Source organism: Macaca fascicularis, chromosome 14 (assembly GCF_037993035.2).
Source record: "Macaca fascicularis isolate 582-1 chromosome 14, T2T-MFA8v1.1".
Classification (NCBI taxonomy): Eukaryota; Metazoa; Chordata; class Mammalia; order Primates; family Cercopithecidae; genus Macaca; species Macaca fascicularis.
In genome coordinates this window covers 127354202-127367162 of record NC_088388.1, presented here as the reverse complement: position 1 = coordinate 127367162, position 12961 = coordinate 127354202, and the positions used below count along the sequence as shown (strand labels likewise).

The 12961-nt window shown below is 42.6% G+C and overlaps 1 protein-coding gene across 6 annotated transcripts in view; it reads left to right on the top strand.

Annotated features, from left to right (window-relative positions):
* The window catches only part of KCNJ1 (potassium inwardly rectifying channel subfamily J member 1), a 67587-nt gene extending 56960 nt beyond the window's left edge, over positions 1-10627 (top strand). For 5 of the 6 annotated variants that reach the window (XM_045370767.3, XM_065529223.2, XM_005580153.5 and 2 more), the window contains one exon: positions 8373-10627. In XM_045370767.3, the coding sequence (XP_045226702.2) occupies positions 8373-9512 (1140 nt within the window). In that variant the 3' untranslated portion in view covers positions 9513-10627. Of the gene's footprint in view, positions 1-6170; positions 6259-8372 lie in introns of those variants that run through there. The other variant, XM_005580152.5, reaches the window with a different exon arrangement.
* Positions 10628-12961: the final 2334 nt, after the last annotated feature.

Below are 12961 nucleotides of genomic sequence, written 5' to 3'. Positions count from 1 at the left end.
GTCTCGATCTCCTGACCTCGTGATCCGCCCGTCTCGGCCTCCCAAAGTGCTGGGATTACAGGCTTGAGCCACCGCGCCCGGCCTGCACTTCCATTTTTACCTTAGTTTACCTTCTCAACCCTGGCTCAGCCCACTTAATGTCCAATAAAGCAATGCTTTCCCTTAAAGTGCAGTTGAAGGGAAAGTTTATAAGAGAAAATTCTTAGAAAATCTCTAGCATAGCCAAGTAGCTCCCATTGTGTGGTAGTGAGTTTCTCCTGTCCCCTAGGGTGTTCCAGCTCCTTGTCACTGTTCCTCACAGCCCCTGAGGATGTGCTGCTCTCTCTTTAAAAGTCTGAACAAGGCAGGGACCAAGTGCTTCTTTTTGGTCTTTCTTCATATAGCTTAGACATGCTAGCATTTCTGAAATATCTTAAGAAACTATTATGAAGAACAGCAGGAAACAATATGGGAAATACAGTGGCCAGGCATGGTGGGTCACACCCTTAATCCCAGCACTTTGGGAGGCCGAGGGAGGAGGATGACTTGAGAACAGGAGTTCAAGACCAGCCTGGGAAACATAATAAGACTCCATCTCTACAAAATCAACAACAGCAACAAAATCACCTGGGCATGGTGGTGCACACCTGTGGTCTCAGATACTTTGAGGCTGAGGCAGGAGGATTGCTTGAGCCTAGGAGGTCGAGGATGCAGCGAACTGTGGTTGCACCACTGCACTCCAATCTGGATGACAGAGTGAGACCCTGTCTCAAAAATTAAATAGATAAATAAATAAATAAGAAAGAAAAGAAATGAAAAAGAAAATACATACAGGATAAGCATCCAGCTTCCAAAGCATTGATTTCTGACTACAGCAAATGCGGACTGCCACCAAAGACTGGTAAGACCTCACGAACACTTTGCCTGGATTCAGGCTTCACTAGCTCCCAGTGGTGGGGACATCACAGCTTCCAGTGCTTCCCACTGGGACCCAATCAAGGTGCCAAGAAGAGGTATAGGTTTTTGTGGTGAGAGTATAGTTATCTTAGGATAACCAATGGCTTTGGGAAACAAGTTAGCTAGATAGAACTTAAAACCTGAACTTGAAATGTTTTAACTCATTTTAATGGGTTTTTCTATTGAACGTGGCAATATCCTGATGTTTCACTTCTTCATACAAAAACAAACGTACGTACCAATTGCACATAGGCATGTAAGACTTGCGGAAGCCACGGAATGCAACTGGTTCTCGCCAATGGGCTTGTAAAGTGGTTTTATTGTGTTATAGTTACACTTCTTATTTCCTGTGCTCTTAGGGTCTGTCATGGTGTCAGTGCTCTCCAGTCAGAAGGTACCCTGTGTTTGAGCAAGTGGGACCTTTTGCAGCTATGGAGACCTACACCATAAGCAATCATGGGGCGTCTCACTGAGAGGGCTTTGGAAAGGACTTTCATAGGATCTGAGCATGTTTCAGGTGATGTGGTTGGGGAGAGGCTTAAGGAAGCAATGCTTTGCTCTGGATTAGGTGCTGTTAGGGAGTAGTGATGATTCTATGATTCAATATGTTGATAATTCTTATTATCTAGGTGAGAAGATTGATGTGAGGCTAAAGCTGTTCTGGGGAAAGAAACAGCAGACACTCATCATAGCCAGGATGGGGGGATATTTGGCCATTTTGTGGCTTGGATAACGTTTGTGTTTTGACGGAGTTCAGACATTATTACAGAGTGACCTTGTTTTATCCCAGTCCATCATGATCTGAGTGGCCTGGTCTGAGGCTGACGATCTGTGAGATTGCTTGTGCTTGACAGGAGCAAGACCCAGCCTCCTGTGCCAGGAGAGCCAAGACCTTGCTGGTAGTTCAAGGTCAGCTCCCAGAGGTCAGGACTGCTTTTCCACCGGTCAAATCCTAGTTAATGTCTAGGGTGAGAGAAGAGCAGCATCAAGCCTTGGTACCATGGCTCTGTTCAGCCTTGCCAAGGATAATTCTCTCCCTCTATCCCGTTCCCACCTCTCCAAGATAAGACTTCTGCCCTGATTATAGAGAAAACCTTTATAAAACATGTTTGTATTTTCTAGATCTCCTGTTCTGCACTGGAAGGACGGGCTCTGAAGCTAGCATAGCTGATAGACAAGATATGTTGTCAGAACTTTCGTCACTCTCACGGAAGCCTTTTCCCCCATTGGCTGTAATCTCCAACATGGCCCATTTTGCTCCACATGGTAGATCCCAATTGGCCTGGACCAGTGACCCCTGGTTAAACTGCCACACTAGTTTAAAATTTGTGAAGAAGTGATAACAATTGTAGCTATTTATTGCATAATTGCTATTTTCTAGGAACTTTACCTATGCTATTGCATTTAAATCATACAACAATGTTTGAGAGTATATTATTATAGCCATTTCATAGGTGAGGAAACTGAGGCTCAGCAAAGGTCACCTAACTGTTGCTCAGGTCACCTAACTGTTGGGTGGCAGAGATAGGGTTCAAATCCATGTCCGTGCTAACCCAAACTAGAGGCCTTTCCACTCTGCCACACTGCCTGTAGCTGTTACCTCCTCTGGGAACATTCCTGGCTGGGATCTCCTATCTTCTCCTGATTCCTTATGCACAAAAGGCCAAGTTATTCAAAAGTGATATACTCTGGCTGGCCCAGAGATGCCTACAGAGCACGGTGTGCCTCCTGAGAGTACCAACACCATCAGACCTTGTGATGCTCCAGCCCTTTCTCCCCAAGCTGTCTTCTCTGGAAGGAGGGAGGCACCTGGGAAGGTCCTTGCTGCACTCGCACCCTGGATACAGACACACTCTGGCTTCACTGCAGTGGGGACCCACTGCTCACTCCACAAAAATGTAGGGTATTCCTGAAGTGCATTCCCAAGTCTAGCCTGGAAGAGTCCTGAAGCTCAGATGCCCTCTTCTATGCCCATGAGGCCGGGAAAGATGGTTTCTACCAGCCTTGCCAAGTTCTATCTAAAAGGAGCCCATGCTGCTCCCATGTGAGCTGCCTCATAGTGGTAAAGACATCAGAGATAACTTCTCCGGCATTACCGAACAGAAGGGAAATGCCACCCTCTGTCCACCACAGGTTCTCAATGTGATAGGTGTAGTCTGTGGAGCTGGATGGTTTACTGCTTCTCGGGGCTCTGAACCTTTGCAAATCCAGCAGGGTAGCGATCCTCCAATAGCTTGGATGATTTTCATAGAAAACAGGAAGTCCTCTGCAGCAGCAGTTAGATGCACTTGTTTTCCCTCCTTAGCAAAGCTGAGTAAGAATACAAGTCCAACACCCACCCACCCTTCTGGGTCTCCTCTTTGGGGCCACCTTAACATCCTGTCCTCAATCTTTTCAAGGCAGCAAACCTGCCCCATTACAATTCTTGAATTACTTATTCGTGAACAACTTGAGAGCAGGGACTGTTACCTTGCATTGTTTCCTAGCACAGCACTTGGTATATAGCAGATGCTCAATAAATAGAGTGTTTATATTGATTAAGAAGTAAGAGGCTCTTCCCCATAATCCCATTCAATCATTGCTATGGAAAATCCTCAAGATTTTCCGTAGAAAATCTTTCTGGATTCAATCAACTGTTGGTAAAGCAGTAATTTTTTCATAGAAATGAATTTCTTCTCCACTGCAGTTACAAAGGGACGGGAGAAAATCATCTGACTTCTTCTCTCAGGCCACATAGCTCATATTTCCTACCTCTAACCTGAAATCCTGACTCTCAGAAATGTCCTAAAGTTAACTAAGGCTGTGTATGAGCCATGAGAGGTTTGACTAAAAGGCAGACTACAGTAAGTGTTTTTGTTTTTCCATTTCTGTGGAGGAATAATAGACTTCTAATTCTAAATCAGAAGCAGTAACAGTCATGCCTATTTCCCTTTCCCCTTTTTGACACAGTGGCTGTTTCACTGCTGAGCAGGCTGGGGTGGTAAGTGCTGTAAGAAATCCCAAATTCATAACGAATTGTTCTCAAGTGGGTGTCTCTGGAAGAAGAGCTTCTGCACCTGGGTTCATCAGATTCGCTAAGCACCACAAACTGTTGGTCCCTCCCTTAAAATGCGCACATACTGACTAAAGTAGATGTTACATACAAATGAAGCACATATTTTTATGGAGAAAAGGAAATTCAGGAAGAAAATATGTTTATTTTCAAGAATTTGAAGGGCTGTTAAATGGAGGAGACTTCAGACTCATTTAGAATTTTAATGAGTTTTCTCTGAAGCACAACTAGAAGAATGTTCTTTATCACAGTTTCTCCTTTAGTTCAATAAAAAAAACATGTCAAATGGTACACCAAGTGCAGAGTGTGTTGGCTCTAGCTTGCCTTTGCAGCCCAATGTCTCACTGAGGCTTTCCATGCTCCATTATTTGCTTACTTGAAACTTCTTTCAGCTCCTCCATGTTTTCTTTCCTCGGTTGCCCCTGCCTGGGTCCCATAGAAGATTACACTGTAATGTGGTTAGTACGGTACACGCAAGACATCTCCATTAGAGTGGGAGCCACCAGATACTAAGTGATATAAGTGACAGCAAGCTCATTGATTTTATGTACTCATTGGTTTATTTATTTATCATCATTCAGCAAATATTTATAGAGTTTCTACTGTGTGTGACTCTAACTCATCTTCAGGGCTTGGCCTCAGGGTTGCGGTTCTGCTCATCAAAATAGGTGCTCCCCGGAGGGCTCCCACTGTTTCATATCCTGGCATTTATCACTGGTCATTTCACAGTTGATTGACTCATTTGCACCGCCCTCTCTGCTGAAATGGGAGCTGCATGATAACAAGGACTGATGTCTAGGATGTCTAGTACAATGGTCAGCACACACAGTCAACACCGGGTATCAACACATCATCAGTGAATAATGATTGATAAATAAATTAATGTATACATAAATGCAATGAGTTTTCTGCCAGTTGAAGTAAGTTTGCAAAGAAAGGGTGGATCCCCAGCTGATGGGGATCTTTTAAAAAAGTTATTCTTTTTGGCATTATACCAACCATGCTAGGTTGTTAATTGATTTCCTTAGTTCACTTCTCCATTAGACTATGAACTCCTTGAGAACAGGAAGAGTTCTATTTGTCTTTGAAATCCTACAGAATAAGCATACAATCAATGTTTGGGAAGTGCACAAAATGTCTATTTTCTGAGAATGTATTGTTTACAGAACAAGAATGCTGAGGCACTAAAGAAAAAGTGGCAGTAATGTAATCCACTTGCTTTGCCAAGCCACTAAGAATACCTTGGTAAATATTAGCTAACGCGCAGCCCTTTGCTTGCTATTAAGATTTACTGATTTCAATAGAAAGGAACCTAAAAACTGAGCATTTTATATAACGCAGACACCAGGGACAATCTCTAATCACCTAAGAGTTCATAAAATACATATTGGCTCTGTCTGTGGTTAGATTAAATGCCATTGTCTAAAAAACGTAGGATGTGTGCAATAATGGGTCTGCCATGTGAATGACAGCTTTGGTTAGTGGATGAATTTATCCTGTATCATTGCATTCTCTAAGAATAATCCCTCTCACTCTGAACAAATAAATCAATAGCATTGGCTAACCCAGTGCATATAAAAAACACCTTCAGTAAATGCCAGGTTTTCCAGAATAATAAAGACTTCCAACAATAAAGACTTCTTTTAAGTCTGTTTCTTACATAACTGTTGTATAGAGAGATTAACGTGGTATCTTGTTTCTTCCTGGTGTGATCTTACTGTTGTCTTGTAAATATGTACTTATCTATGTCTGTATGTTCACCTGCATCTTTGTGAACCCTTGGAAAACTCAGTATTTCAGTGGGTTTCAGAGAATAGGCTGGGAGATTGATGATAAGTAACTATTTCCGGCCAGTAGTTATTAGGCACAACTTTTAGGAGAAACAAGTGAGCAATAGAGCGTGGCCAAGGAGAGGAAGGCAATGCTGGAACCCAATCCACTCCTGCCCCCCAGGGACCTTAGCTGATGGCTTGTCATGTCTTGGCATGTTGGTATTCAAGCCATGTGATGTTGGAAAGAAAAAAATACATATTCAACTTGGGGCTTGGTCTGAGAACAACCAATTGCCTTGGTTTAAATCACACGATTCCACTATCAAATTAAGTGTTTTCAAGTTAACACAAATTAGCGTCAGTCCACTGACTGTCGCCTACAATAAATTAGGCTGAGTCTGAAAGAAATCAGTCTGCATAGAAAGACCAACTCCCAGCACCACTTCCTTGCTTTTTCCTGCCATGAATGCTTCCAGGTGGAATGTGTTTGAGACATTGGTAAGTGGAGGCTGGGGAAATCACCTCTCTGCAAAGCAAGGCAGATATGAATGCTTCATTATTAATGCAGTCATGGAAACCCAACGTTATTCAAGTGATCAATCGGGATACTTCTTCACTCTACAGAAATCTGCTTTACCTTTAAAAGTAAAGTGAATTTAAGGGAAGCTAGAGGAGCAGGGTGGTGGGGGAAAAAACTCAGAAGTTGGTGTGTTAGGAGCCATCTCTGGAATTACAATGTATGACAAAGAGAATGTGGATTCAGTTGATAACTGTTGGTTTTAGAATTTACTATTTGAGCTGAGAGTCCCTCTCTGGAGAGCTGGATAAACAGTCGACCCTGAATGCACCTGGGAGAGAGGTCAGTCCACATGGGTGTAGACCAGGGTAAAGGATGCGTGTACGAGGAAAGGAGGAGACCATTTCCTCCTCTGTACCTCACATGCACCATCCCCTAGTCCTCGCTGGGGATTTGAGGTCAATGAGGGCAGTGTGGGAGGAGAGGAGGGCCCTCTGACTATGTGCATTGTTGTTTATTCTCTTGGCAGCATTTTTTTTTTCTTTATGTCTTTAAGACCTGTTCTCAACATTTCCAATCACCACAGCTGTGGTTTTCTTGTCACCGCTTTGACTTGGTGTTGGCTTCTTGTGTTTTCAGCTGGGTTAAGGCCTTGAACAAGACACTGTGGGATATCACTATTATTTAAAATGTATCACTCAGTTGGTTTCGCTTCCTAGTTCTTACGAATAAACACATTTTTCAAGGGGGATTTTGAAATCTATTTTAAAAACATATTTGCATTTAATGAAAAATACCCTGAAGACATTGCAGACCAGGGTGGGCACACCTTAATATTCTTGGGCATAGGGGAGGAGGTAATCTAGCGTTTATGACTTTGGGTTTCACCATCGTTGGCTGTTTATGGGACAGTCCCTTCACTATTTTGCTGTAAAATGGAAGTCACAGTAATGCCATCTATAAAAAATCAATTGAGCAGATAGGAATTTGAAAAATGTAATTCATTCACTGAATTATTTCATTTATGTTTACTGAATAAACAGTAGGCACTCATCAACTGTGCTAGCAACTGGGATATAGGAATGAATAAAGTATGGTCTGTCTTAATGGAGTATTATTTAAATCAATGCTCCCCAGTCCTCCAGCTTTGGAGTAGGGAAGGAAGTGTGAGATGTGTTGATGGTGGCTCTCATACTATTCATTTTGGGAATCTTGGGAAACCATGGGGAGAGAGTAGGAACAGGCTTGTAGATTTATGGAGAAGTCCTGTGAGACCATCTGGTTGGATCTGAGCTCTGTTCTAAATAGTGTTGAGCATTTAACAAAAAGAAATATGACCCATACTTGTCTAAAAATATTTTAGGGAAGTGTAACTTTAGAATATAACATTTGATAACTGAGACACAAAGTGGTAGAAGCTCCCCTAGACTGGAGGCAGGGAGCCTATATTCTAGTTGTCATCCTGCCACTGGCTAGGTACATGAATTTGGACAAGTCATTTAAATTTTCTGAATCTGTTTTATCACTTGATAAAAGAGAGAACAGAATTGAATTAGGATTTTTCTTGATATATGAGTATCAATAGAAGTACATAGATGATTTAGGAAGTATATTGATGAGTGTTTTATGGATCAGTTATTTATTTTTCTGTATCTCAAAAATATATATAATGCTTCAAGTTTGTGATTTCTCAGAAATTATTGCTTAACATAAGGCTAAATTTATGAGAAGGTGATTTAAGTAATATTCAATAAAAAAATACAGGTCACAATTGGTTATTATAAACATATTTAAGGTTGCGTGAGGCCAGTTGAGGTCAGGAAACACTTGAATATATAATCTCTTAGTCTGTCTCCATTTCTAGCTCTCTGTAATTATTTTGACTCTTTATATTTGAGTAACATGGTCTTCCAGTGGAAAGTTTCTATCAGAAATAGCATTGCGGTATCCAGAATAAACTTGTCAGCTTGCCAAATGATTAGTAACCCAGATAATTTTGAATGATCTTTTCGTAGTTAGGTCTTTTATGTGAGTCACCTAGTTCACTATTGCTACAAACATAATCCTTTTTTGTTTTTCTTTGATGTGTTTTCAGATCAGGGTGTTGACAGAAAGTATGTTCAAACGTCTTCGGAAATGGGTCGTCACTCGCTTTTTTGGGCCTTCTCGGCAAAGAGCAAGGCTAGTCTCCAAAGATGGAAGGTGCAACATAGAATTTGGCAATGTGGAGGCACAGTCAAGGTTTATATTCTTTGTGGACATCTGGACAACAGTACTTGACCTCAAATGGAGATACAAAATGACCATTTTCATCACAGCCTTCTTGGGGAGTTGGTTTTTCTTTGGTCTCCTGTGGTACGCAGTAGCGTACATTCACAAAGACCTCCCGGAGTTCCATCCTTCTCCCAATCACACTCCCTGTGTGGAGAACATTAATGGCTTGACCTCAGCTTTTCTCTTTTCTCTGGAGACTCAAGTGACCATTGGATATGGATTCAGGTGTGTGACAGAACAGTGTGCCACTGCCATTTTTCTACTTATCTTTCAGTCTATACTTGGAGTTGTAGTCAATTCTTTCATGTGTGGGGCCATCTTAGCCAAGATCTCCAGGCCCAAAAAACGTGCCAAGACCATTACGTTCAGCAAGAATGCAGTGATCAGCAAACGGGGAGGGAAGCTTTGTCTCCTAATCCGAGTGGCTAATCTCAGGAAGAGCCTTCTTATTGGCAGTCACATTTATGGAAAGCTTCTGAAGACCACAGTCACTCCTGAAGGAGAGACCATTATTTTGGACCAGATCAATATCAACTTTGTAGTTGATGCTGGGAATGAAAATTTATTCTTCATCTCCCCATTGACAATTTACCATGTCATTGATCACAACAGCCCCTTCTTCCACATGGCAGCGGAGACCCTTATCCAGCAGGACTTTGAATTAGTGGTGTTTTTAGATGGCACAGTGGAGTCCACCAGTGCTACCTGCCAAGTCCGGACATCCTATGTCCCAGAGGAGGTGCTTTGGGGCTACCGTTTTGCTCCCATAGTATCCAAGACAAAAGAAGGGAAATACCGAGTGGATTTCCATAACTTTAGCAAGACAGTGGAAGTGGAGACCCCTCACTGTGCCATGTGCCTTTATAATGAGAAAGATGCTAGAGCCAGGATGAAGAGAGGCTATGACAACCCCAACTTCATCTTGTCAGAAGTCAATGAAACAGATGACACCAAAATGTAACAGTGGCTTTTCAACAGGAGTAAAACAAAGTCTCTAAAGTTCCTAGTGGCTAGAAGCATTATGAAGCAGTCAACAATTTAGGGGTACAAAAGTAGGATGAGAGCTTTCAAAGTCTACCAGCAAATGACCCCTGAGCCTCGCAATTGTGCGAGGCTTGTCCCACAAGACATGCATCTCTACAAGGCTACTGTATTAGAACGTGCAATGCATTTATATGAAACTGGCATATGGGAGCCATAGGTGCTCATTTGGAATCTTAAATATGATTATTTGAGCTCATATAAGGTTGATGGGAGCAGACAAAATTATCAAAAGTTTCATGCATAGGCCAAATATTTTTTAAAGTTTCCTTAAACAAGTTATGAACTTCAGAAAGGATCAGGGAACAATAATAATCTCATTTTGATTCTACTGATAAGAAAGACTCCACTTTTATTTTAATGTGGACTTTTACTCAAAGAAAAATTGTCTCCTAATTTGGGGAGATGAACCAACCAATCAACGACAATAAGAAAATGCTTACACAAGGAACAATTTGAGGCTCTAAGCTTCTCATGTGGTACATTTAGACAGAGGCTAAATCTACACACTAGAATCTTGATAATACCTTCCTGTAAGACAGAACACTTTAGTTAAAAGTGGTGATGATATTTCTTTCAATCTGTATTGGATGGCTTAAAGGGCTATAAAACTGTTTATAAAGAGCATTTCCTGTTCTTCCAAGACAGCAATGAGGAGTTGGAAGGTGCAAAGTCAGTAGAGAAGGGAATGTATCATTAATGCACCTGAGAAGAAACAGTTTCATGTGTTTCTCCACCTAGAGTTTGTACTGGAATGCTATTTCTAAAGAAGAAGTGGGAAAGAGAGAGGAATGGGATGGAGCCCCACAGTCAGAATGTTACTATGTCTTTCTTTCTCTGGGAGCCCATCTTCCTAAAAGGGATCAGCTTATGGAAAGATCGACCTTGAGGGGAAGGTTCTACTATGAAAGTCTTTTTCAGATCCCCAGCTGCATCATTTTGAATGTGTCCTGGAAAAAAGCTGGTACTCAAAGCTGCTTAGGAATCAAAATGTTTTCAGTGTGTTGATTAATATAGTAAATTTCTGAAACTGTGCATGCACTTTGATTATTATTATTATTACTATGCATTAGCTGAATCAGGTCCCAGGTAAAAATCCTCTTGCAGATAGGACCCTCTCCTGGAAGGGGTGGGAGGAGTGGAGAGGAAGCAGATAGGACACATTTGTTGTCTGGAGTCCTCAGGAGGAAATGACCCTGGCCACAGACACACCCCTTCCGGTACAGCTCCATCACGCCTCTCCAGTGTGAGTCTTGGCACATAAAACGGTAGCTGCCCACAGTTGTTGGGAGGGATGGCTTATGTTTTTGCATGCCTGGGTTGTGTTTGTACAGATCTATGCACCACTCCGGTCCTTCTGACTAAGAACAGTGGGAAGTCTGATGGGTTTAGGGTTGCACACCTTGTCAGTGGCCATAACAGTGGCCATAGCTGGCCCATGTGGGACTCTCACTCTGTGCCTGTGAGTGCTTTGGCATCACAATTTAATGTGCTGACAGGAAAAAGAAATCAGGTATCACAAGCTTGAGGGAGCTGGAATTCTCTGCTGGCCCACTGTGATGATGTAGCCCCTTCATAAACTGGAGGGAAACTGTGTTGACACTTGTTCCCAGCAGCATGCATTCCTCCTGGTGTATTCTCCTGCTGGCTGGCAGCGTGCATGTGGATGGCTGGAAGTGAGATGGTCATAAGCAATCCATTCCCTTTGATTGTTTAGGGAGCTGAACAACTGACATCTTTCTGATTGGTATTTACTTCTGGGTTATTCGGTGGAAGCCCGTCTGCTTCTAAATATCCCTTTGCTAGGATCAAGACACTCTGCACCTGGAGTCTCTTTTTTAATGGAAATTCCCATTGACCCTCTAGCAACCATTAACATAGGTACATCCAATTAAGCCCCTAGGAAATGAGGCCTGGAACAGGTAACTTTTGATAGGTCTAAGGAGTGGCTGGAACCCCAAAGCTCATAAAACTCTTGTGCATTTCAAGAAAGGGGTTAACAAGGGCATGGTGCTCAAGTAGTAAAGAGAAATGAAAAATAGCTTCAGAAGGCCAAACTGCTTGTGGGTTAACACCACTGCTAAAGGCAGCCTTTTTATTACAATGCAGTAACATTTTTCCCAGTGGGATCTGACCACATCAGTACTGCTATTCGCTACAGATGCCAGGTTTTTCTATTTGCTGATTTTAAAAGCAAGTCAATAGTTCTAATTCCCTTCACGAAAAACTGCATCCCATGATGCATTATTATATTCAGAATTTTCCTTGAGACTGATTCCCTTTGAATTGCCCAGTTCATCTCTGTTGCTATGGGGATTTTGACTAAGAGCATTTGATCCTGGTTGAATCTTCCTGGACGTAGGTTGGCTTAAGCTCCAATATTTAAGAGTTAAGATTTGGGAGGTTGTCCTTAATGGAAAGCACTAAATGTTTAAAAATTATTTATTCCTTAAGAGAGAAAAGTCAGAAGGGAAAGATCTTTTCTGTGTTGCCAAATCTAAGACATGGGCTGATCGGTGACTCTCCTTCTGTGTCCATCACTAAGAGAGTGTGCAACCGGACCTTCCAGAAGAACTCCCAGGGCGGATTGCAACCGGACCTTCCAGAAGAACTCCCAGGGCGGATTGCAACCGGACCTTCCAGAAGAACTCCCAGGGCGGATTGCAGAGACAGCTGAGGAAGTGTCTTCCTTGGGGATTTTTCATGCAACGGAATATGGGTCCTCAACAGGATGCTTCTGTGAATAGCACGGGGATCTTTCCCTGTCTAGAACAAACGTTAGGACAGCTTCTGATGGAAAGAATGCAAATGAATCCGGCCCCGCCCCTGAGCCGTTGTTGCCTGCCATTACAGGAAGTGTGTGTCAATCAAAGCTTGACAGGGGAGATAGAGCATTTTATTTTGGAAGCCAGAAGTTTGAGAACAATGACTGGAATTTCCTCTTTCTGTCCGGCAAGGGCTGTTTGTCATTGGGGAGATAAAAGTCCAGGGCCAGGGAATAAAGGTTATCGGGAACTGCGCAAGGCAGAGCCATGGGGGGTGGGGGGGTGGGAGGAGGGGTTATGGAGGAAATCTATTTCAATGCCTGTCATTAAGTTTCCATTAAAAGAACATTCAGTTAGGAATTCAAAAATAATTTAATCTCCCCAGCCAGATGCACCCAGCTGGACTCCTTGGAGCTGAGCCCCTTGGGGAGGGAGATTTGCACCACCGGCTGCAGGGGCCAGGAGCTGGGGTGCGTCTCTACCCAGTGCGCCCTTGACTGCTTGGGTGTTCTAGAAGACATCGGTATCCTTCCGTCAAGTGGGAAACCCCAAGGCTTGTGCAGTGGCAGAAGAAAGTTATTTACTAAGAGTTATTTACTAGGTT